The 23,160-nt window shown below is 36.7% G+C and overlaps 1 protein-coding gene across 1 annotated transcript; it reads left to right on the top strand.

Moving 5' to 3' along the window:
* The first annotated feature begins 5,633 nt into the window (after positions 1-5,633).
* On the top strand, positions 5,634-21,478 carry rrp15 (ribosomal RNA processing 15 homolog). Its single transcript, XM_039738532.1, has 5 exons — positions 5,634-5,766; positions 6,916-7,160; positions 7,473-7,570; positions 12,971-13,157; positions 20,960-21,478. Exons 1-5 carry the CDS (start codon positions 5,733-5,735, stop codon positions 21,077-21,079), a joined length of 684 nt encoding a protein of 227 aa, XP_039594466.1. The 5' UTR covers positions 5,634-5,732; the 3' UTR covers positions 21,080-21,478.
* The last annotated feature ends 1,682 nt before the right edge of the window (positions 21,479-23,160 follow it).

Genomic DNA, 23,160 nt, shown 5'->3' on the forward strand with positions numbered 1-23,160 from the left:
ATAAAGTACAAGATAATAAATGCGCCCAGTGGCAGTTTCCGTGAGATTTATAAACGAAAAGTTCAATGTGCCCCTTATAGTGGTGACGTGCTTCTCCAGAAGCCTGAAGCCAGCCGAGCTGCACCGTCTGTATGTCAGCCTGAGAGATTCTGCTGCAGGGTGAACAAATGCAAAAATGAGCTCGAAGGGTGAGGTCTGCCCAGTGGGCCACGAAGTGGCATAATGATTACATCAGACGGCTGCGTATGCAGGACATTGAGGACAGTGATGCTGATGAGCATTTTATAATATACACGACATGTTTTTACTACTTGACTTAACACGTGTTTATCGTTTTGGAAGCATCCACCTATCATCTTGCAGGAGGTCACTTACATGTGCAGGCCAAGTCTGCCCAGGGTAGTCCTACTCATACAGTTATTGTCGTCCTAATTGTCCTGTGAAGTTATTGCATGTCCAACCAATTTCCACACATCAACACTCTTCATTGCTGTGACAAAATACATGGGTCACCAGGTGCATGTCATTGAATGCCAGTCCCAGGAAGAGTATTAATAGTCCTCAACTGGACGAGAAGTATTCAGCACTATCTTGGGAATTTGATTTTTGGATTGGTCTTTGACTGTGGATTACATTACACATATTTTCCAAATACTAAGTGTTGATTATCTTGTAAATTATAGAAACACCATTTAAATGTCCCTGAAAGAACTACATGTTTCTGCAGAGTGATTTAGGTTGTTATAAGCAGTGTCACTGTGCCAAGGGTAGATCTTCATACCTTGAAATTATGAAATGGTCAAGAACAAAATACCAGGGCATTATTGTATCAGGTTGATCATTCCTGTGTCTTTTCATCACAATGTAGCCAGTTTCAATTAAATGATTTAGATAAGAACAAACTGAATATGATACACTTTACTAACAATATTTATAAATTAACACACAAGCTGAAAATTTCTTGAATCTACAAAATATGTACAGATATACGTGAAAATCCATCCATTGGTGATTCTGTTTATCTAGTTCAAGGTCAAAGGGTGCCACCATAACAGCACTGGGTGAAATGCAAGAACAAATCCTGGGTGGGACGCACACCTTCATCGGGTCCAGTTTTGCACACAACCAATTTACCATCAGGCCTGAGGTATGTGCCTTGAGATGTAGAAAGTAATCCAGAATACCCAAAGAGCACAGAGAAGATGTGCAAACTCCACAAAGATGATAGATAGATAGATAGATAGATAGATAGATAGATAGATAGATAGATAGATAGATAGATAGATAGATAGATAGATAGATAGATAGATAGATAGTGTCAGGGATGCCTGGGGCAACGACCCGGCCGGGACGCCGTGAGGGACCGGATGTGGGTCTACGCCCACCCTGGATCATGTGGGGGCCGCCTTCCTGGTTGCTTTGGGGGCCACGGGTTGAGGGCATGGAAGCCACACTCCTTGCTCCTTAGAGAGAACTTAATTCTTATTGCTGCAGTTAGAAGTACAATGCCACTTTATTGTATTTTTATCTCTTGATGCTATAGGATGCCCGGTGGTAACCAGCCTTCCATGTGGCTGAACAGATGCCAGTGTGCCCGCATTCTGAGACACAACTGGAAGTTCTTTTCTTCTGTTTTTAAGATTTCCAGTTCGAGGTGATGTGCAGTTCATGTTAGATTTGCTATTTCTACAGGTAAGACTACTGAGGCTTCCAGTTTCAAAAGTAATTTGTGCACAATTCCTACAAAGCCTCCCCATATTTATTACTTGATCTGTAATATTTTGCTGCCTTGAATACTGTACTGTATGTCTGCTCACTCTGTCCAGTAACTAACACGGCTTTTTAATTTTAGACAGAAAGCCTCAGAGTGTGAATCCTCACAAACACAGAGACTGAGGAGCATCAGTACCAGCAGTCACTAAACAGGGATGTTGTTCTGTTTTGCAAAATAACATTTATGTTCTTAAGTTACTGTGCTTTGTTGTTGGATTTTGAAAGAACTGAGACTTAATTTTAAATTAATACAAAACTAAGGCAGGAGTGAAAAACAAAGATGTATTCATGTAAGTAATGAACACCTGAGCACATCAGATTAGAAGTTCAGATATACAGAGATTGTAACACAATGTCTACTGTATGTGTAATGTAAAAGGAAAAAAATGATGTTACATACAATGACAGTTAAGTTGGGGTTCTTTCAAAATCCAACAAAAAAAACACAATTAAGAATAATATTATTAGTTAGACTTGACTCTAAGCAGACCTTTATCTATTGTGATGGTTTACTTTGGTAATAATTGATCTACAGGTGAACCAAGAAAGGAGGCAGAACAAGAAGTGAGAGTACACTTTATTAATGTTTGAACTCTGTGAGTGAATATCTACTGTGTTTATGTTTTAACAGTTACAGTGAAGTAGAAGAGTCTCGTCGTGTTATGGGGCAGCAGTTAAAGAAGAAGGACAGAGAGATGTGTGCCATGTTGAAGTAGCGGCTGGCCCTCCTGACACTTCTAGAATCCTCCATCTCAATCTCTGGTCTGATCTGCTGTGCCTTTGCCAAGTGATCACGAGGTATTGGCCTTTTTGTCTCCGTCTCATTACACTGGCTGTCTGTCTCACTTAGAATTGATTTCAAGGTTCTATTAAATAATTAGAAGGCTTTGAGTATTTTAGACCCTGCCTATTTTTGAGTGTCTGCTCCCAACATTTCTTTTCTCAAACGTTACTTTGCTTTTTATTCCAAGATCAACCATGAAAACCAACAGCTTTCTGTACTCGTACAACAAAATCTGGAGTGCTTTGCCAATAGAGAAGTGCCAGGCTACAAATGTCAAGCATTTCGAAAAACTTCAACAAGCCCACTTTTCTAATTTGGCTTTTTCTTAGTTACTTGCATTGGTTGTAATAGATTAGAAATGGCGCTGTGTACACTTTGTAAGCTCTGCACTGGGCACTAACCTCTGCTGTGTTTCTCTGTTGTTTTTTTCCAGTTTATTGCAATGGTGCCCCCCTGCGTCTCCACCGTCTGTTAAATCAACTCCAACTGCCTGTGATAGAAGAAAAGTTCACAAGACGTCCTGAAATGGAATTGTGATTGGAGTGAGACGGCCACAATCATGTATGCTGGGATGTGCAGAGGGGGCTGTGTGGGCTTTGGCTTGGGACCCCCAGAGGTTTATTATCTCCAGTATCCTTGAAGGCTGCAAGTTTGTCTTTGTCCCCGGCCATTTGACCAGGCAGTGTATTTATTACAAAGGACAAGGACCCCTCCATTTGCTTCTCATTTACTTTTATAATGCCTTCAGTTTTCTTTGTAACTGAATATTTTTGTGGAGCAATTTGAGCTGCACTTGTAAGCAAAGGTGATGTAGAAATATTATTAGTGAACAAATATTATTAGTGAACAAATATTAAAGGACAGATCAGAAAAGATATCAGTTTAAATAGAACAGAATTTTTATGGAATATTGCTGGATAAGAACTCTGACTCTGAGTAGCATCTTGTTCATAAAGCTAAAATAGCATTTTTCCTTTTTGACAAATTTAATGATTCACTTTTATTGTGTTCAAAACCTTGGCTAACATTTTTTTAAATACTAAGGTAAAAATCTGTAAATATATTTTTGTTCTCCCTACTTTTTAACACCTCTCCTTGTTGGCCATTTTCATTGTAGTTATGTTCTAGTTAAATGCATTTACCATTTTAACATCTTTATGATTACTGAATTTTCTACTGATAATATATATATACAGTATGTATACAGTACATATAAATATGTGTGTGTGTAATTTGTTTTTGAGAAACATTGTTCACAGATCTTTCACTTTTATTTTTAAATGTACCATTTATTCCTTCAATAAAAATGTACGATAAGTGTATTGTATTTCCTTTTTTTAAGTTATAATAATGAACTGGCTCTGTGTCAATATGGGTGAATAAAATCACTGACATGAGACGAGGAGTCTGCACACAAACAGCGCTGCGTTGTGTTAATTAAACTTGTAAGAATGAGTATCACTGCCCTCCGTCCACATGCTGTTCATCATAAACTGAACTACTTCATGCTGTTTAAATTCTAATCAGTAAGTGGAGAATATTTTATTTTACAGCTGTTAAATTCAGTTCAGTTTTATTATATTAATAGGTAAGTTGGTTTCTCAGTGGGTTTTACAGAGACGCCTTGAAATAACATTAAAAACAAATCATTAAGAACAAATGATATTACAAATATGAACTACAGCAACAAGCACTTACTGTTAAAAAAAAAAAGATCAAATAGATTGATTCAAGTGATAACATCGCATTTCCTTAATTTAAGTCTGGTGGATATAAAGTTAAACTTCTCTGTAAGATTAATAGCCATTGGAATAAATGAGGATTTGAACCGGTGGCTTTATGCTCTTCATTTCTTCAGCATCTGACCTGATTGCACAACTGAGAACGAATTAAAGAATTTTAACAAGTGGACAGTCACAGTTAATACTAAGGACAGGGACAGTCAGCACAATGCCATGCAACACAGTGTTAATTCTTTTCTTTTTTTGAAAAAGGACCATATATTTCTATAAAACTGGTTGGATACATTAGGTTTTGTAAACTTGATGCCTTAAGACAAATGGCAATTTTATTAATAATAATTGATGTCTAAAGATATTTTTAAACAAACACAATTTGCACATAAGAGGGAAATTGCAACAATAGATCAAAACGGAAAGGAAACTTTATATGATTTATTAGTGAGTGGGAAAATAAAAACACTACATACTTTATATATATATATATATATATATATATATATATATATATATATATATATATATATATATATATATTAGTACCTGCCAAATAATACAAAGAGTACACAGCGTGGGAGCATATTTGTCTCAGCCAAACACAATGAAGTCCAGTGCCGACGGGGGAAACGAACATCTGAGCTTCGGATATTCCGCTATGCAGGGCTGGCGGGTGTCAATGGAGGTGAGTCTGGAAAATGAGCTCTTTGTGTGGCCGAACCCTTTGGAACCGAATCGGCAACCACAGAATGTGCTTTAGGTTAATCGAGAACTTGTACAGATCTGTATTTGACATTTGTTCTTTATGGGTGAATGTAAGTTTTCTGTCAGTAAAAAATCGGCCAGCGACCCGGTATTGGAAAACTGTCACAGAAAGGCGCTTTGGACTTCTAATGCTTCGTAACATGCGCCGTAAGAGCTTATTATGACATGGGAAATGTTCATCTTTTATTTTACTTCTAAATACTCTTGTCGTAAGTCTTTAACTGTGTTCAGAACGTTTATGGAACACAAGTACACCTAAGCTTCCTCTTACGGCGATCGAACATTGGACATCAACGTTACGCCACAAAGGCTGCATTGTTTATTTTGCAGGATGATTATTTTCATTATGGTCAACTAATGTGGAACTAAAATGAATAAACCGTAATGTCAAATTGTGCTGCATGCACAGTTCAGATCGGGTCGTGCCGTAAAGTGATTTTTTTTTGTTTTTAATGTTTTTTTCATTAAGCGCATGCGGTGTGTGTCACTACCTGGTTCCCGTTCCCGGCCCGATCTGCATGCGCGTGCGTATTGAAAGGCTACGTCATCACACACTTTACGGTGCTTTGTCGTAGAAAGTGGGGCTGCAGTGACTTAGCGGAACTCTATGTCTGCGGCGCAGAGGGGGCGTGCGGACAGCTTCGTGGTGACACGGCGTCCACTTCAGGAAGACGATGGCGGCGTCCTCAGAGGAGTCACATGCAGAAGGTTCGGGTCTCGCATGCAATATTAGCCCTCATTTCAATGTGTCGTTTTTCTCTGTGTAATTTTCAGTGTTCTTATGACAACGTTTATTCGCGGTAAAGTGCTAATTTTATAGCAAATAACGTTTGGTTGTTTGAACGTGGGCTACTTGTTGCCTGGAATTTCTGTGCAGTTTTAAACCTGTTTTTTTTTGTTTTTTTTGTTTCTGTGTGATTAGCTGTTGTGTAACATCTCATTAAACGGCAATTCGTGATCTTTTCCATCCCTTTTGACCAGTAAACCTACCGATTCAGTCTTTATTTGGTTGCACTTTGTTATTCATGTTCCTCCTCCATTTAACTGTCTTTGCAGTTTCTGATATTCTGGACGTATGTTAAGCCCCACTCTACCTTTATAAAGACCATCTTTTTCATGGTCAAGAGGTCTTTTGAAATAAGGTGAAAAACCAAATTCTTAAATCTTGAAATTCTTTCTTCAAATTCCTCAATCTTGAAATTCTTTCTTCAAATTCCTCAATCTTAAACTTAAAAACTTTAATCAGTCATTCTCTCAGTGTGTGCATGTTGTTGTGCAGTTGGGTACATAGCGAGTAAGAAAATTAGCCTCCTCACCCGATGCGATCCACTTAGCCTCCTTCTCACTGTCTTAGTATTCAGTGGTTCTTGTCACACACTGGGCTTATAAACTGATATGAGAAACACCGGACACTGAGCTGACAGTGGACCTCTGTGCATTATCAGCCCACATCTAAAGGTTTACTTAGTGTATCTGAGCCACACACACACACATTCAATAGGAGAGGAAGGCATGATTTAAACTCGCCAGACATGGATATGAATGCAGAAACTGAAAGACTGACGTGTTGCACTGATGTTGTGTTTCAGAAAGAAAGGGAGAATCCTTGAGGCAAGCAGCATACGTTTACTTATTTCAGACTTGTCTTTAATGGTAATAAGCCCATCGGTTCTCAAACTGTAAGGAATGATCAGAGTGTTCAGAAGTACCTTTGTAATTCTGATAAAACATTGCCCGAAATTGTCACTTTCCAATGTATGTATTTTTTTATCATTTAGGATTCCTCTGAAGTTTGCAACAGACACCTTAAAAGAGATAGTTTTCCTGTTTTAATTTAAATCAATATTGTGTTTTCAGGGTCTAACTCTTCATCTGAGGGTTGTGAATATGCAGATGATCATGACGAATCTCCAGACCAAAAAAGTGAAAGTAGACATGAAGGAGTACACAATGAAAACATTGATGCCTCCTGGGCAGAAGCCATGGCAAAAATTTTAAATAAGAAAACCCAACAAAGCAAGCCAACTATATTGTTGAAGAACAAGGAGCTGGAGAGAATTAAAGAAAAGGAGAAGCAGGAACAAGCAGAAAAGCAGAAAAAGGTGACTTTGGAATTTCCTTTTCAGTTGTGTGTTGGTAAAGCAAAAGTTTTATTGAATAGGAAATTTTGCCAGTACTAAAATCGGACTGAAGCTTTTCACAATTTTCACAAAACAGATCAATTTGGCTAAATATATGTCAGATCTGTTTTTATTCAATTTGCCTTTTAATACTCTGTAACCAATTTAAAAAGGTGAAAATTATCTTGATTTAATTTATTTGCAATACATTTGTAAGTGACTTTAGCGTATGGTAAATTTTAATGTCTATAATATACTTTGCTGTTGTAATTTTCTATTCTTTTTATGCCACAGATATGTGAAAGAAGGGACTGGGAACTTATCGCAAGAGTGAAACCAAACATTGTTCAGGACAGAGAGAGGGAAAAGAACCTTCAAAGAATTGCTACCAGGTATTATTAACACATCCTGTTAAAGACTGAAAGAACATTCTTAAATTCTTCATTTGTACTTCAGTGGAAATGTTTGTGTGACCGGTGCTAACCTGCAAACAACACATGTAAATTGTCCAAGGTAAAAGCTATTTTTCTGAACAGCAGGCCATCGCATATATCAAGTTTCTGTTCCTTTAGTAATTCATCAATGCTATTGAAGTTCATCCATTTGAGTATTGTTGAAACCTATAATATCAATAAATTGGTTTAAGGTTTTCTATAAATTTCATATAGGATGTAAAAATATTTTTAGATGCATTAAATAATGATTTGAATGCGCCTTTATGATCAAGTTAGCCACTCTGAACATTAAAAAAAAAAATCAGAGGACTAAAAGAGAATGTCAGTTTGTTGCTAGAAAAGAAAAGACAGAAACTCTTCAATACCAAGCATCTTTTTGCTAGTTTTTAGCGTACATATGTATTTTTAGTGTATCCGTGTTAATTTGTGGTAAAATAGGAAGTGTTGTTAAATTCTTAAACTGACCACCAGGTGGCAGCTGCGACACATGATGAAATGAGGCATTTTGGAATTGGACTAAAAATAGAAATCCCCAGGGGCCTCATGTATAAACGGTGCGTACGCACAGAAATGTTGCGTAAGAACTTTTCCACGTTCAAATGGTGATGTATAAAACCTACACTTGGCGTAAAGCCACGCACTTTTCCACGGTACCTCATGCCTTGTCGTAAGCAAGTTCTCCGCTCGGTTTTGCAGACTGGCGGCACCCGGCGTCAAAGCAATGGTACTGTTCTTGTGTGATTACTCATTATTTTCATGACGCGGCTATATAAATACACCGAAATTAACCGCATATTGTTTATTAGTGTAATGCATCTGATTGTAATTAACTTGTAACAATATAATGGTCCAGGGAACAGCCATAGTATTCCAAATACCAGAACTGCTTTAGCGTTATTACTCTCACTTCTCCTTCTTCTTCTTCTTCTTCTTCTTTCAGCTCCTCCCGTTAGGAGTTGCCACAGCGGATCATCTTTTTTCATATTTCTCTCACTGCACCGCTCGGAGTATTTATATCACTGTATCTGAGTGTGAATCACAGTAGCAGCTGATCGCAAAGAGAATTATCGGTATACAGCTTTAAGGACACGCTGTCTCAGCCACTGCAAAACGTTTTAAAGCCTTTCCTGTACAGACCTCGCGGTTCAGAAACAGTTTAATCCCAAGAACTTTAAAGGTACTCAATCAATTGCACCTTGTAGAACTGTTTGTACTCATAAGTACAATCACCTCACTGTAAACTTGCACTACAGTTATAATATCGCACAACCTGAGCCACTTTATAAAGCGCGTATTTACATATGATGACGATATCATTTTTAAGGTGAAATGCAGCAAAATATGTTTATTAAATTATACAGATAACTTTAACTTCATTTAAATAATCTATATTCTTCACTGGAAGTGTCGTTAAGGATAGAATAATTAAACATGTACTACGAAGATATTTCAATGTTGTTTAAACGTTTTGAAGAATCGGCGCTAAGCTTACAGATGGCTTAACGTCTATTACAGAGCTGATTGTGTGGTGATCGGTTACTTGGGGAAAGAAAAGCACTGACTGCAGTGACGGCTACGCCAGTATATATTGAATATAAAACAGAAAGAGAAAATAACACAGCTGAAAACGTAGCGACAAATTTCGGCAAAAGTTAAATGCTTGTGTCATGAGCATGAGGCAGCTATGCAGTGTCTGCAACGGTCGTGGCCATCCACCGTGCATAAGCTACCTTACTGACGGGCGGGCGAAGGAGCCACCAATTCTTCCTCTGCCCAGTGCCACCACAAGCCTAGACCCGCCCCTGAGTACTGCTGCAATAAATTATTTCATCGAAGTGAAACACATGTTTAATAACGTGCTTTAACTCCTATCATCATGAAAATGACATCACGTATACATCTCAGTATTTTAGTTATTCAGAGAGCTGTAATATCACGAATGTCATGGACTCTGTGTCCAGTTGGAGGAAGAGAGCCGGTTTAAGAAGCAAGTAGTGATTCACACACACAGAGCACATAGAAGATCAAATACAAAACAAAGCATTTAACGTGCTACTTTAATTACGATGTGATTTGAGAAACTGGTTAATTAAACGCTTTTTACGATGAAGTTTATGATGTTCTACTTTAATGACAAAATAAACTACGTGATTAAAGTGGAAATGTCGAGATTGAAGTTGACATTTTGTGCTTTTTCCCCACTGTGTGCTTTTTTTCTCTGTACCCTAATAAGCTTTCATATGACACTCAGACAGTGGGCTTACAACTCGGCTTTTCACGGTGACTTTGATATGTGACTTTTTTATTTCCGGCACTGTGCGATTTTGTGAATGTGAGCTTTCAAGTTTCTCCAACACGCTACGTCACTCGATCAACTTCCTTTTGTTGATTATATCACGGTTTATTTGAACAAATAGTATGTTTTTCCTTTGTCTCCACTTGGTATTCGCTGAAGTTCTTATATTTTCCCCCGTGCTTTTCCCATTGTCTTTTCACAGAAGGCTGCGCTTAAGGGCGATTTATATTGATTTGCATATTCAAAGAGGCGTAATTCTGGGAGGAGTTGGGGCGTAACATAAAGCGCGTGCACGAGCGTTAGTTTTCACACTGATCGGGATTTATGTAGCGGAAGAATGTGGAAGTTGGAGTGCGCACAGATTCCTGCATCTGGATTTTTCTGTGCGTAAGCACATTTCGGCTTTTGTGCTTACGCCATGTTATAGTGCGAGTTCTACACACGGCGTTATACATGAGGCCCCAGATGTTCAGTGTCATCTATTTGTACTTTGGCAAAATTATTTTATTTTAAGGTAAACTATAGATGGAACTTTTGTCCATCACTGGTCTTTTTTAATTGAACAGTCACATTGGACTGGGCAATATCACATTTTTAATTCCGTACTTAATAAAAATCGGTGTTCAAAAGTCAAAATCTGAACGTTAAATAAAACCCACACAGTCTCCATCACTGTTTCTGAGCATGTCTACATTAATTCTGCGCATGTAGTCTAGCAAAGTTGTGTGAAAGTGATAGAGTGGGAATTATTAGAGGAAGTGTTTAGAACCGCTATGGTGAGTGATGTTGTTTGTATATGGATTGATTTTCCCAGGAAGACAGTTTAAGCACCACAGCATCTAAAGAAAAAAACATGTCACCACATATGAAAAGGTTACTCTGGTGCCTTCAGTGTGCTGTTTTATCTACCTCTAAGTAAAGTTGCATAAAATGTTTGCTGTGCAGAGATGTAGTGTATGACCAGTTGAGCAACAGTGACTACCATATTTCATAACACACTTTTGCCTGCTTGTACCAAGAATATACTCGCACTTTGTTAGTGTCAAATAACTGCACTAGCCAGTAATTCACATCACAGTGGAAGTGAGATGTCTGTGAGTGTATAAGCCCTCGTTCCTTTATTTCATGCACTCTCTACTACTGAAACATTACAAGCAGGAATAAAACAGAATGGGGTACACTACATTATAGGTCATTTTATTTCTATATTGATTTTATATTTTTGTTTAGCAGGTGAATTGAGCTTCCTAATTACTGTGGCAAGGTCTGTGTTGAATGATTAACCTCCTTAGCATTACATTTTATTCATGAAAAAAACGGATAAAAATTGTGTTAACATTTTATGGCTTGAAAAATTATATATTTATTAAATCTCATCGTTCTACTGTGAAACTTGCAAAACCCTAAAAGAACAAAGTCAGAAGTGTAGAAAGTATAATAATGATACCAATAATACTAATACAAATAATGTCAATACTGTTTATACTGTCAAAATGTGTCATTTGTGTGGAATATCTTGTGAAATATGCAATCCAATGTCTCACTTGGGAGAATAGTAGTGAGATTCCTTGCAGATTTTCTTTCCAGAATGGTCAGCTTTTGAACAGCACACTGCACATGTGTGGTTGACATGAGCATCACTTTCAGATTCATCAGAATCACTTTTGATATCACTCTCCATTTCAGTTTCACTACCTGAGACAAATTCATTTCATTGTCACTGCTCCATATCATTGTGACGAGCGTGCAACACTTGGGATGCTGAAAAATGTTTCTTACGAGATGCTATTATGAGGTTAGGAGAACATGTGCCTGCACCATTGCCTGGATAACACTCAGATCTGTCATTTATGCAAGACAGGCCTATATAATTTTCCCAAGAAATGCTTGGCACTAACGCTGCTGGCACTTTTACAGCCTGAGTAATGACACAAGAAACACTAGGGACTAATCCTTTTAGCACTATTTTTACAGCCTGAGTGGCACTCGGGTCTAACACTAAGGAGGAGTCTTAAGTTATTGTGTTTTGTTGTATCCTTCTGTTTAGAGTTCCATTTCATCTTTGTGTTCTCACCGTTCTTTGTGTTTTGCCACATTAAGAAACAGTAGTTTACAATGCAATGTTAATTAAGAATATATAGAATTAAAAATAACACAGTTGTTCTAAAATGTTAGCTTGTGTGTATATGATGTTTATCTCAAGTTATATATTACCTTTCTAGCAAGTGTTCATTGACATTTTTAAACATAATATGTAGCAGTGTTCGGGGTGCAGTGTTCATGTGCCTTTATGCAGTTGCTTAATTATAAGATTTATTTTGTAATTCTGTTTCAAGAATCGTTTTCTAACTTTTTGAAAATGATTTTAACTTGAGCAGTCAAAGTGTAAAAAAAACAATATTTTATAAGTATTATAATATAAGTTCTGTTTCATTACTTTAGCCCACTCATACAAATAAATGTCATTAGAATGAAGAACTGGATTCTTTATGTTTAGAAAAAAGATTAAATATACTGTTGTCCTCTGTACTAAATTTTGTGACTCTTTGACTAAGGTGAAAAAAGCACATATGTGCCAATTCATAATTTGGGACCATTAAAAATTATGTAAATCATAAACAATTTGTACATTATACGTATTTACGTTTTGTGACCTGTGATTTTTGAGGTGATGAATTAAGAGCTTTCTCTGTCTTTATGTTAAAACAGTCAAACAGTGTGGGAAACAGCCTTTTTTACCAATTGACAGACACTGATGTAAGCAAGGCAGTCAAAGTGTTTATTGAATGCATTAAGTACAGTGGAAACTCAAAAATTAAGTAAAGGAATTATAGTGGAATGAGAATCACTAACTAAGAATGGCTAGCATTTGTATTTAAGAATGTATTAAAATTCTTATTGCTCACTGCAGTCACTATTGCAGTTCAGATAATATACTGTGTTATTGTACATTACTTTAAGAATTCATTTGACTGTTTGCTATTAAAGGCTCTGTTAGAAATAGACTGGTTGCAGACATCTAACATTACTTCTTCTTTTAGAGGAGTAGTTCAGCTCTTCAATGCGGTTAGAAAACACCAGAAGAATGTGGATGAGAAGCTGACGGAGGCAGGTGGATCAGAAAGAAAGAAAGCAAAAATGTTGTCATCGGTAACCAAAAAGGACTTTATTAATGTTTTAAGAGGCAACATGAGCGACAACCCACATGCAACAGAGAAAAATAAACCGGTAAGAAGGTGTTTTTTTATATATACATATATTTTGTTTTGAAGTTTTTATTCAAATAGCTACCACGGTAAGGCCACAGCCTATATTAGTTCAGTATTTTCAGTTCTCAAGTAATCAGAGATTTGCTGCAAATATTGAAAGTGTTTTGATAATGTGGACGAAAACTCAGACCATACAGCAGGTGCGGTTATAAAGCAGCTTTATTTTTCAGAGTCACGGTGAGAAGAGTTTCAGAAAAGCAGACAATCAAATGTACATGACAGTGTCAGGGCTCTTCTGAACCCCGTCTGTTGGGTGGGGTCCAGTTTTATACCCCTAGAATGCGTGATTTAGTATCATTATAAAATGCAACGGTCAACACATTTATTATACACAAACCTTGAGCCCCTTTAATGTAAAACTTGATTTCTTGGCTCCTTTTGTTATGGCGTTCAGATGTAAGCTAAGGGAAAATGTGATAAGGCAGACTCATGTGTGGAATGCTCAGACCTTGAGTCCTTTGCACAAATATTTTTCTGTTTGCTAAAACAAAGCATGCTGTTACTTGGTTTCGTAAAGCTTACTTCTCAGACATGAATTAGTACAAGGGAACGAAGAGAACATTCGTCTTCCACAATAAATGCTTAAAAAAAAAAAAAAGTTCTCCTTTCCATCCTCTTCACTTGTAGCATTAAAGGTTTGGGCACCCTTTTTTCCTTCATTCCTTCCCTCCTTAACCGACGTGCATGAAAGCTTTATTGGTTTATTCTGGCAGTGCTGTGCCTGATATGTGGTGCCACACTGAGTACTGTATATTAACCAGTTTTCTGGTACTTTGGCTTAACTAACCTTAACTTCACTCCATCCTTCACCCAATATTCATGTTCTAACCCTGAAAATAAAAGGCTGGACATTTTCTTTCAGATTTTTTACATACACATGTTACAGCAGAAAAAGTCGGAAAATGTAGTAAGGTTTTTACTAAAAACTGCACTTTAAATGTTATTTTTATTTTCATAGGTGTTGGTATAAGCTTCCAAACACCATAGAAGTTTCAGAAAAATCCAGAAAAAAGTATGAAGTATCTACAAGAAATATGGCTTATTTTACCATTTTGAAGCAGAATAAAAAACAGGTTTTTTTTTCGTGTTTTTACTTTTTTCAAAAAAAGCGACCACACCATCAAGAAGCTTGTCTGAAAGTACATGTTCCTTATGTCATAGTGATGTTGTTCTTTCAGAATATACAAGTCTGGTGAAGGAACCGTGATGTAAGTGTAAATTATAGCACAATAAAGTTACAACATGTAACAATGTTTTTACCCAAAAATACATTTACAATATTGCTCTTACTATCATAAAGGTTGGAATATTCTTTCAAAGACCATAACAATAATATGGTGCGTGTCCAAATTTTTAGGATCACCATTAAAAAATTAAACGTCTGTAACCAATAATTTTGTTGTATCGTTTTGTTGATTTGTAATGACAGTCAATAAGACTTGAAGTGAAAAAACAACAACATTTATTTCTATAGCACATTTTCATACAAACAGTAGCTCAAAGTGCTTTACATAATAAAGAACAGAAAAATAAAAGACAATAAGAAAACAAAATAAGTCAACATTAATTAACATAGAATAAAAGTAAGGTCCAATGACCAGGGGGCACAGAAAAAACAAAAAAAAACTAAGAAAACTTAAGTAACAAATAAAATCTGTAGGGATTCCAGATCATTAGACTGCCCAGTCCCCTCTGGGCATTCTACCTAACATAAATGAAACAGTCCTCTTTGGATTTAGGGTTCTCATGGAAGGACTTGATGATGATGGTCACGTAGACTTCTGCCTTTTAATCCATCCATCAAAAAAGACACACACCACACTTCATGAAGAAAAAGTTTTTTTTTTTTACCTTATTTTACACTTCCAAGTACAAAACCAATTGTGACAAGATAACTACATACAAGTGCAATTATAAAATTTACATCTACTGACAATAAAAAAAAACAAAACACTTTAATGTATGCTTTGCGCCACAGACAGACAGTTTTTGTCCATTTGAATGCAGAATGGAACCTTGCAGCTCTCACAATCAGTAACACCCTAAGAGACTTAATTTCAAGTGTTTAAAAATTCTGAAGGGAATTAGTAAAGCTGATTGAGACTGTTAACATTAAAACGAGTTCAGTAAGAGCACGGTGATTAAAATTAGGCACATCGGTATCTTAATTTTTTTTTTGTAAGAATTAAGGTGAACTTTTCAGCCCATTTGTCATTAAATGGGCATTTTTCAATAGCAACTTTGTGCTGAACATTTTTAAACGTCCTTTTTACTTTATTTCCTGTGAGGTTTAACCATTGTTAACTTGCAGTGAATATTCTCTCTGCAGCCTGCATAAAAACAAAATTAGATGTTTAAGGTGGAAACTTATTAACGCTGTCTTAAGTGCTAGGATAAGGTCTTGTGCTGCAGTCATCAAGCTCACACACAGAGCAGAGCGTTTCAGCTTCTGTGACTGTACCAGTGATGAGCACTTTGAAGATAGACATCTTATATAGTGCTATTTTTTTTGTGTACCCAATAATAACCGAAATCACTGAATTTGTGTGGGTGTTTTTTTTTTCCCTCGCAGACCAGGCCAGAGGCCACCTATTGAGTACTGCTGCTTTAACCACTTCCACTTGGGTGGACGTTCTTTTTTTCTTGATTTTCTGTTATAGTGAGTGGAAAAAAAATTTTCTAATTGAATAACGAGGTGAATGAATGTATTACAAGACATCACAACTGATTTTTCCGTATGCAGCATTATACCACCCTTCTGATTCTTTAGATAATGCTGTAAATGTTTGAGGAGTAATAATGCTTCCAATGCTGTCTTAACAGGTAGGCAGTATTGCTCAAGAGTGGCCCATTCCCTAACCGTGTATCTACATGTACCTAAACACTCAACTCCATAGATAAAAATGAGACTTTGCCGATCAACATTTATGAGATAACTAACATTAGCACTATCTGCAGAGCTTGTGAGTACATGCTAATTTGAAAAATGTATCTGAGGAAGGATATTGCAGGTAACAGGCCATTGTGATGAGAGAAAATGAACTAAGAGGAAGTAGTTTTTATTAATAATAATACATTTTATTTATATAGCACCTTTATTAGAATCAACAAGGGTAAAATTAACTGATAAAGAAATGGTGAATACCATGAATTTTACAGGTTGTTTCTAACAAGAGATTAGCAATATGTCTATAGCAGCAGGTAATCTTACAGAAATACCAAACTGTTTAGATGCTGTGCTGATTAAAGGGCTATTAGTTTCAAAAAGCTAAAAATGCACCTAAATCAACTGAATGAGAAAATATTTATCCAAGAGTTGATAAGTGATTATTTTAAGCAGACACTTAACCTTAATGTTAACAAGGTATGAATCCAAAGGGAATAAAATACTAATCATAATTGAACAACAGGGCATGAACGTTATAGTCTTGATGAAAATAAACTGCTGTGCTGTAGGGTGAATTGTGCAGCAGTAACTCTTGATCTCTTTTTCAGTGGCACTGTGCAGAGACTTGCCTTCTCTGAATTCCTGTTTTTTTAAATAACGGCTCCCTTCCTTTTCTCATCACAGGAAGGGCAAGGGATCTGTGTGAGTGTTTTAGATAATTAAAGAAAAAAAATGTTCTTTGGAATCAAGGACCACCACCCAGAGGCGGCTTGTGAAATAAAACCTGCCGATTAAACATATGTTTCTTATGGAAATAAAACTCATCTGTTTGGATGAATTGCATAATTTGTTTAAATCGATTAATAATTTGTTCAAACTGATTTTTTTCCCCTGACACAGGATTCCATAGTAGATCAATTTCACTTCACAGATGGTGAAACAAGTTAGATGTCGAGATGTCTTTAACAGTAAACGATTTCTGACCTAGTTTGCAGATGATCCACGTTTTCCAATTAAATTGAACAACATAGACTGGAAGGCTGCTTATCTCCTGGCTCTATTTGCCCAGTAAGTTTTAGGCAGCTATGGCTTCATTGGGGGTGCGTTGACCGTGCATATGCGCACAGTAGTAGTTATATGAGACGGTGAATGTGTGGACTCTCAATACTCAGTAATGACTAAAGGTGTTCTATTCACTTGTTGTTTTGTTGTTTTGAGAGTATTGTTGTTATCTACAGGCTTTGTTTTAGTCATCACAAAAGATGACATGTACAGAGATTTGTTAACTACTTTCCTCCCTTACCTTTAACAAGGTGAGGCCCAGAGACACACGCCAACCATGAATAATGAAAATCCACAAATTGACTACTTTCCCAAAACAGCCCCACTCCCAGAACATGCAACATTTTAGCCTGTTATGTTGCCACACCAAAGATTCATCACTCAAAGTTTAGCTGCCTTAACATCTGATGTATTTAATTTTCTGGCTGGCTGTTTGTCACGCTTATTAAAAAAATAAAAAATCATTAAATATTTGTTCTGATGTGCACTCGGCTCCTTGGTTGTTTCAGCAACTTCTGCTGCTTCTTGGTCAACAGAAGATGCCTGACCCGGCATCATTTTGCTTTGGGATAATCTTCTTTTGTGAAATCTCTTAACAACTCTTAGCTAGCTGTCCATTATTTTTCACTTCTGGCCAATGCCTCTTAACATTGCTGGTCAGTGATAATAATTGTAAAGGAATTTTCCTTTTTTGTATATGAAAGTCAGTCCTGGGAAGGAAAGGTTGAGTGGTACTTGTGGGTTTCTTTGAAATGCCAGCATCTGCATGTTATGCCACTTATTAAACCAGACGGAATGTTTTGGCAAGTGCAGGGAGATATGTAATGATATCCTTAATTGTCTTGAGGTGACCAGTGAATACACCATATCACAGAAAATGAGAAATGATTCCAGAAGTTTGTGGGATCAGTAAAGCCAACACTGAAATAAAAGTGCAAACTTCTTCCTAGTGAGTCACCTTTTAGGGGCGACTTTTAATGGTTTTCCTACAATAATTGCTGTGAGGAGTGTGTTTAAAGTGCTACATGAGCAAAAAGTTACAGGCACAGTGCAGGAAGTAGAGCATAAGTTGCGCCTTATTGTCTGAACTGCAGCTGTCTTTCCTAGTGTAGATGAAATTCAGATTTATAATAACAGAATGCTGAATGTCTTTCTTCTTCAGCGTTTTAATATAGAAATGTCACTTGTTATCAATAGTTTACAATTGCATTAGCACATCACTGATGCTGATAGCATAATTAAAGTTCTTTTTTTTTTTTTAAATATTAATCTGTCAGCATATTCTGAGTCAAAACAGACTCTGTTGGCAGTGACTGTCACCAGCTGTACAAACACATCTTTCAGATGCAGCTAATGAATGGAATTGAACACACAGATCAATTTTGTACATCCTTTTTAATAATGGATATTTGCATTATTTTTCCCAAATATTAATTGTTCCAGCACTGGAGATGCAAGTCAGTCAGGGCACATTTTCATAATTATACGGGGGCGGCTAAATATAATATAAAGCATAAAATTAAATAATATCACACATACTTAGGTAACCCACCTTGTTTTTCAAAATTGCTGTTGTAACATTCACTGCTTTGTCACTTTCATATTATTTGATATTTTTTAATGTTGTGTAGAGACTTGACCTGTGAGAGAACAATCAAGTAAGTCTCCACAATAGCAGGTCAGACTTTGAGTAAGGGATCCATGTGCGTGGAAGCCGCTTAAAAATGGGTTGATGAACAGTGCAGCGGACTAAAACACCACCATAGGCAGCTGTTTAATGGTCATTGAAAGGAACATTTATTTTCCCTTTAAGAAAGGACCCTGATCATCTCCCAGTGTTGGCCTTGACCAGACGCCGCCGCTCATCATCTTCATGTTCAAGGGGGATGCTAGGAGCTGGGGCTTGATATGAGAGTGGTAGTAAAATGTTAGAATACAGAGTTCTTTTGTGCTTAGTAAATGTAGTACAACTTAACAAATTGTATAACAGAGTTCATACATATATTTGTAACATTTGTGTTTGTCATAGCTGTTAAGTACATAATATATGTACTATATATATGCTGTATGGTTGCGAGACAAGGATGCTATCCAGTGACCTGAGACGAAGACTGGACTCCTTTGGTACTGTGTCTCTGGAAAATCCTTGGGTACCGTTGGTTTGACTCTGTGTCGAATGACGGTTGCTCATGGAGTCCCAAATGTGGCACATTACCTGCATTGTGAGGGAGTGTCAGTTACGGCACTAAGACCATGTGGCGCAGTTCCCCGAGAGTGATCCGGCTCATAAGATCCTTATTGTTGGGGACCCAATTGGCTGGACCAGGCTAAGGGTTCACCCACGTAACACCTGGATGTGGCAGATAGAGGGTCATTTCCGGAAGGTGGGACTGGACCGCGTGTCTGCCTGGGGGGTTGCCAACTGGGATCCCGAGTTGTTTCGCCATGTAGTGGTTGCAGCAGCGCACTGTACTAGTGCATGCTCTCCGACTTGACTTGTGAAGTACATATGTGCATTATAAGGAAGATATGTACTGTACCCTTCTATGGCTGGCAGTTTCTTTTTGTTTAGTGTGTACACGGGTATTTACTTTCTGTGTCCTGCATTACACATTTTCCTTAAAAACATGGAAGATGTTTAAAAACAATGTCTTGTTGATATCCAGAATAATGAAAGCTTAAATTAAATAAATGAACAATGCTTCCCAATCATAATTAGGTTTGTGAATACTACACTTTTTTGTGTGGTTCACGCCATATTTGTTCATTACAGCCCTACATAAAAGGCTTTGAATGTCCATTAGAACAAGGAACACATCGAAATTGGCAAACAATAGAATAAAACTAAAGTGTCTTCATTGGATATAAAATCAAGCTGCTTGTTGATTTGCTGAACTGACATATTCACTTTTTAATTATAGTTGACAGTGGTGAGAAAGCCAATTAATTTACTGTGCACTGAGAATTATACACATTGCCAGGTTAAGATGTCCACTGTATGGATTTTTTTTTTCCATTAAATGCCAAGCAACAGTAAAAAAAAATGGCAAAGCCAATGCATTGGCCAACGTCCACATAACCCCAAAAGCCTCTTCTCATTCTGCTTTTCTTTTACTAAGGCCTTGCTTGGCCTGTCTGTCTTCTGATAGTGAGCCCTTTGACCCAGCTGTTTTCTTACATTTGGACTCTGCATAGCTCTGACTTGAATTGCTTGTTAAACCCCATCTTGGGGTCAATGCTAATAGTAAATGTCAGTTACATGTCAGTGAGTAAATAGAAGATGCCTATGGTTTTCTCTTTTTGAGGTCAAATATGATGTAATTTACTGAAAGTAACAGACCCTTGTCATTAAATACACATATATTGGGCATTAAATAAGCAAGATTGTATACAATATTGTGCCTGGAAAGTTTCTGTCAAATGATCTAAAGAATGTTTCGCCTTATCCCATTTAACATAAGCTACCAGCATTTCCTTGTAAATGAATCCCAGTGTCTTAACCTGTCTTTCTGCCTGTTTCTCCATTACAGTAAGGCTGCACTTTTACTCTATTACTAGTAAGATTTTTCAAGCTTTTATTTCTGTGGTACAGCGGTATTTAATAAGGTGAATAGTGGCATGCATGGTGTAAAGTATTTTCAATACACACTTATTTGAAATTAGTGCGTTACCTGGGCTAATGCTTTATCCATTTCCAGTATCTTAAAGTGGAAAAGAATGTGCACAAATTGAAGATGAATGTAACTAATTAAGATTAAAGTTTAGGGAGGATAGTGATGACAGATTCTAATTCTTTGCCGTTACTGTTTTAGGCTGAAATAAAGAATGAACAAGAACCATCCTGGAACATTTTACGTGATGATTTTATGATGAAATCTTCAATGAAAGACTGGGATAAAGAAGATGACAAAGGCGAAGATTCAAATAACTAAATAAATATGTCTGTAAAACTGCCAGGTGTTGTATGTATTAGTATTTTTAACAAACCTAAAACTCCGAATTGAATTTTCTGTTTATATTCTTTTAAGCTGATATTTAAAGGGAAGCTGTGTTTGTTCTTTTTTTTTTTGTTTTGTTATTAACCTTCTCAGATATTTAAATGCTCAGCAGTCCACATTAAGCATGAAGTCCACTGTAATACTGAATGGCCATATGTTGACTGCCAGATTCTTAAATACCTTGTAGGTAAAATTGACTTCTATTTATTTAGAAAGATACCTCTTCTTTTTTGTATTATTTTTATGTTACAGAAAATGCAGCTCAAAAATTAATTTCAAAGTGTGCCGTCTTAAGGTGCTCTACACATTCTATTAAAATAACAATAATAATAATAATTTCTCTAAAGTCACTTGTGTTTTTTGTGCCCTTTGTGGGCATCTTATCAGCTCTTCTTACTTCTTGTTGCCTACATTTAAGTTAAGTCCAAGTTCTCCATTTATTAGAATTCAAGCAAACCCATTTCATCAGGGGAATTGTTTGCTTTAGTGATTTTATTTAGTTTATTGATCTTTTATTATTTGCTGCCATACATGATCCTTTGTTGTACCTCCACTCTTTTCTCTTCTTCCTCCCCTTTTATAGTTAGAGATTTGATATTTTTTAATTTTATTTGAATCTTAGGCTCCAAAAGGTACTTGTATTTTGTATGAATCTGTAAATCACTTTAGCTGCTTTGCTAGTTTCAATTTCCCATTGATGTTCACAGCCATTCTCACTTTAGTAGCACTACACGTCTTTGTTTCAGCCTGATGGGATTTTTTTTATGCAGTAGCGCATCACTAGCTTCCTTCTATCAATTTTATGAATTTGCTTTGATAATTACATAGTGGTAGTGAGCTAGAAACTGTACCAGAAGCATTATGTAAGAACTCGTAAGATCTACAGAGTGTCACCCATACACTGTCACCTCTAGTGAGCTGGCTTTGTGTCCTTTTAAATCGGCTGTCTCTGCTTTGTTCCTTTCTGATAAGTATGGTGTGCTAATATATGATAACCTATTCAGTTTTGCTTCTTCAACTTGTTTTCTCTCTTTTTATTTAATTGTAGACAAATCAGATTGTTTACTCACTTTTTATATCATAAAAGTCTATTTTGGTAACATTCCTTTGTAAGCAGCACATGAACCCAAACACTTTAGTATGTGCCTTTTTCTTCCAGTAATTTTAAGTCGCGTCATTCTTGAGCGACAGTCCATGACCACGCTCTGGCTCCACCACGACCCAGTACAGCCCTTTCATTGCAGGATCCCTGACAAATCAAAGAGTTAAAATATAAGGCAAGTGTGCCCCAATCATACTTTGTGCCCCTGTTCCTTTTTCTTAGTCTCATACACTTGCACACATGGAATGTTTTTAAATTGTAACATGTTCTCTTCTTCTTCTCTTCAATCACATCAAATCTGAGCCAAATCAGAATCCTGTACCAACATTTACAAGAATATGAGAAAGTGGAAAAACGTATCGTACAAAGAGTACAGTTGATAAAGAATAAAAGTAAGACAAGAAACTACTGTATATTCACAGGACCGCATAGTGAGATGAGTTACATCTCTTAACTTTAGCTGGCTTATTCAGCAACCCTTAAAGATGACAACAGCCACAACAAGTGACAAGAGTCAGCTAGATAAAGCGGGGACAGGCTCCCTAGTCCATGTCTTCCCACAGATTCTTTCAGGTGAGTGATCTTTGCTTTTTTTAATCAGGTGGTGTTTGTGACAGCACAAAATAACACAATAGAGGAAGTGTTAAAAAAGTAAAGATGAATAAAGATGGCCAATCCATGAAGTATATCATTTAGGCATCTATATAAGTGAGACTAAACTGCACTTACATGAAACTGAAATTTTAAAAATGGGTTTTTACTTGATTTTTTTTTTTACAGTAATCCAAAGTGTTAGCCTGACATATCAATATTGTTAAAGTATTCAAGACTTTGGTGCATAACAAGCAACATCTACCTCACCATTTCATCCTCATACCTGTTGGAGCAGATTATCTAAACCTTTGCATACCAT

Source organism: Polypterus senegalus, chromosome 16 (genome assembly GCF_016835505.1).
Source record: "Polypterus senegalus isolate Bchr_013 chromosome 16, ASM1683550v1, whole genome shotgun sequence".
In the NCBI taxonomy this organism is placed as follows: Eukaryota; Metazoa; Chordata; class Cladistia; order Polypteriformes; family Polypteridae; genus Polypterus; species Polypterus senegalus.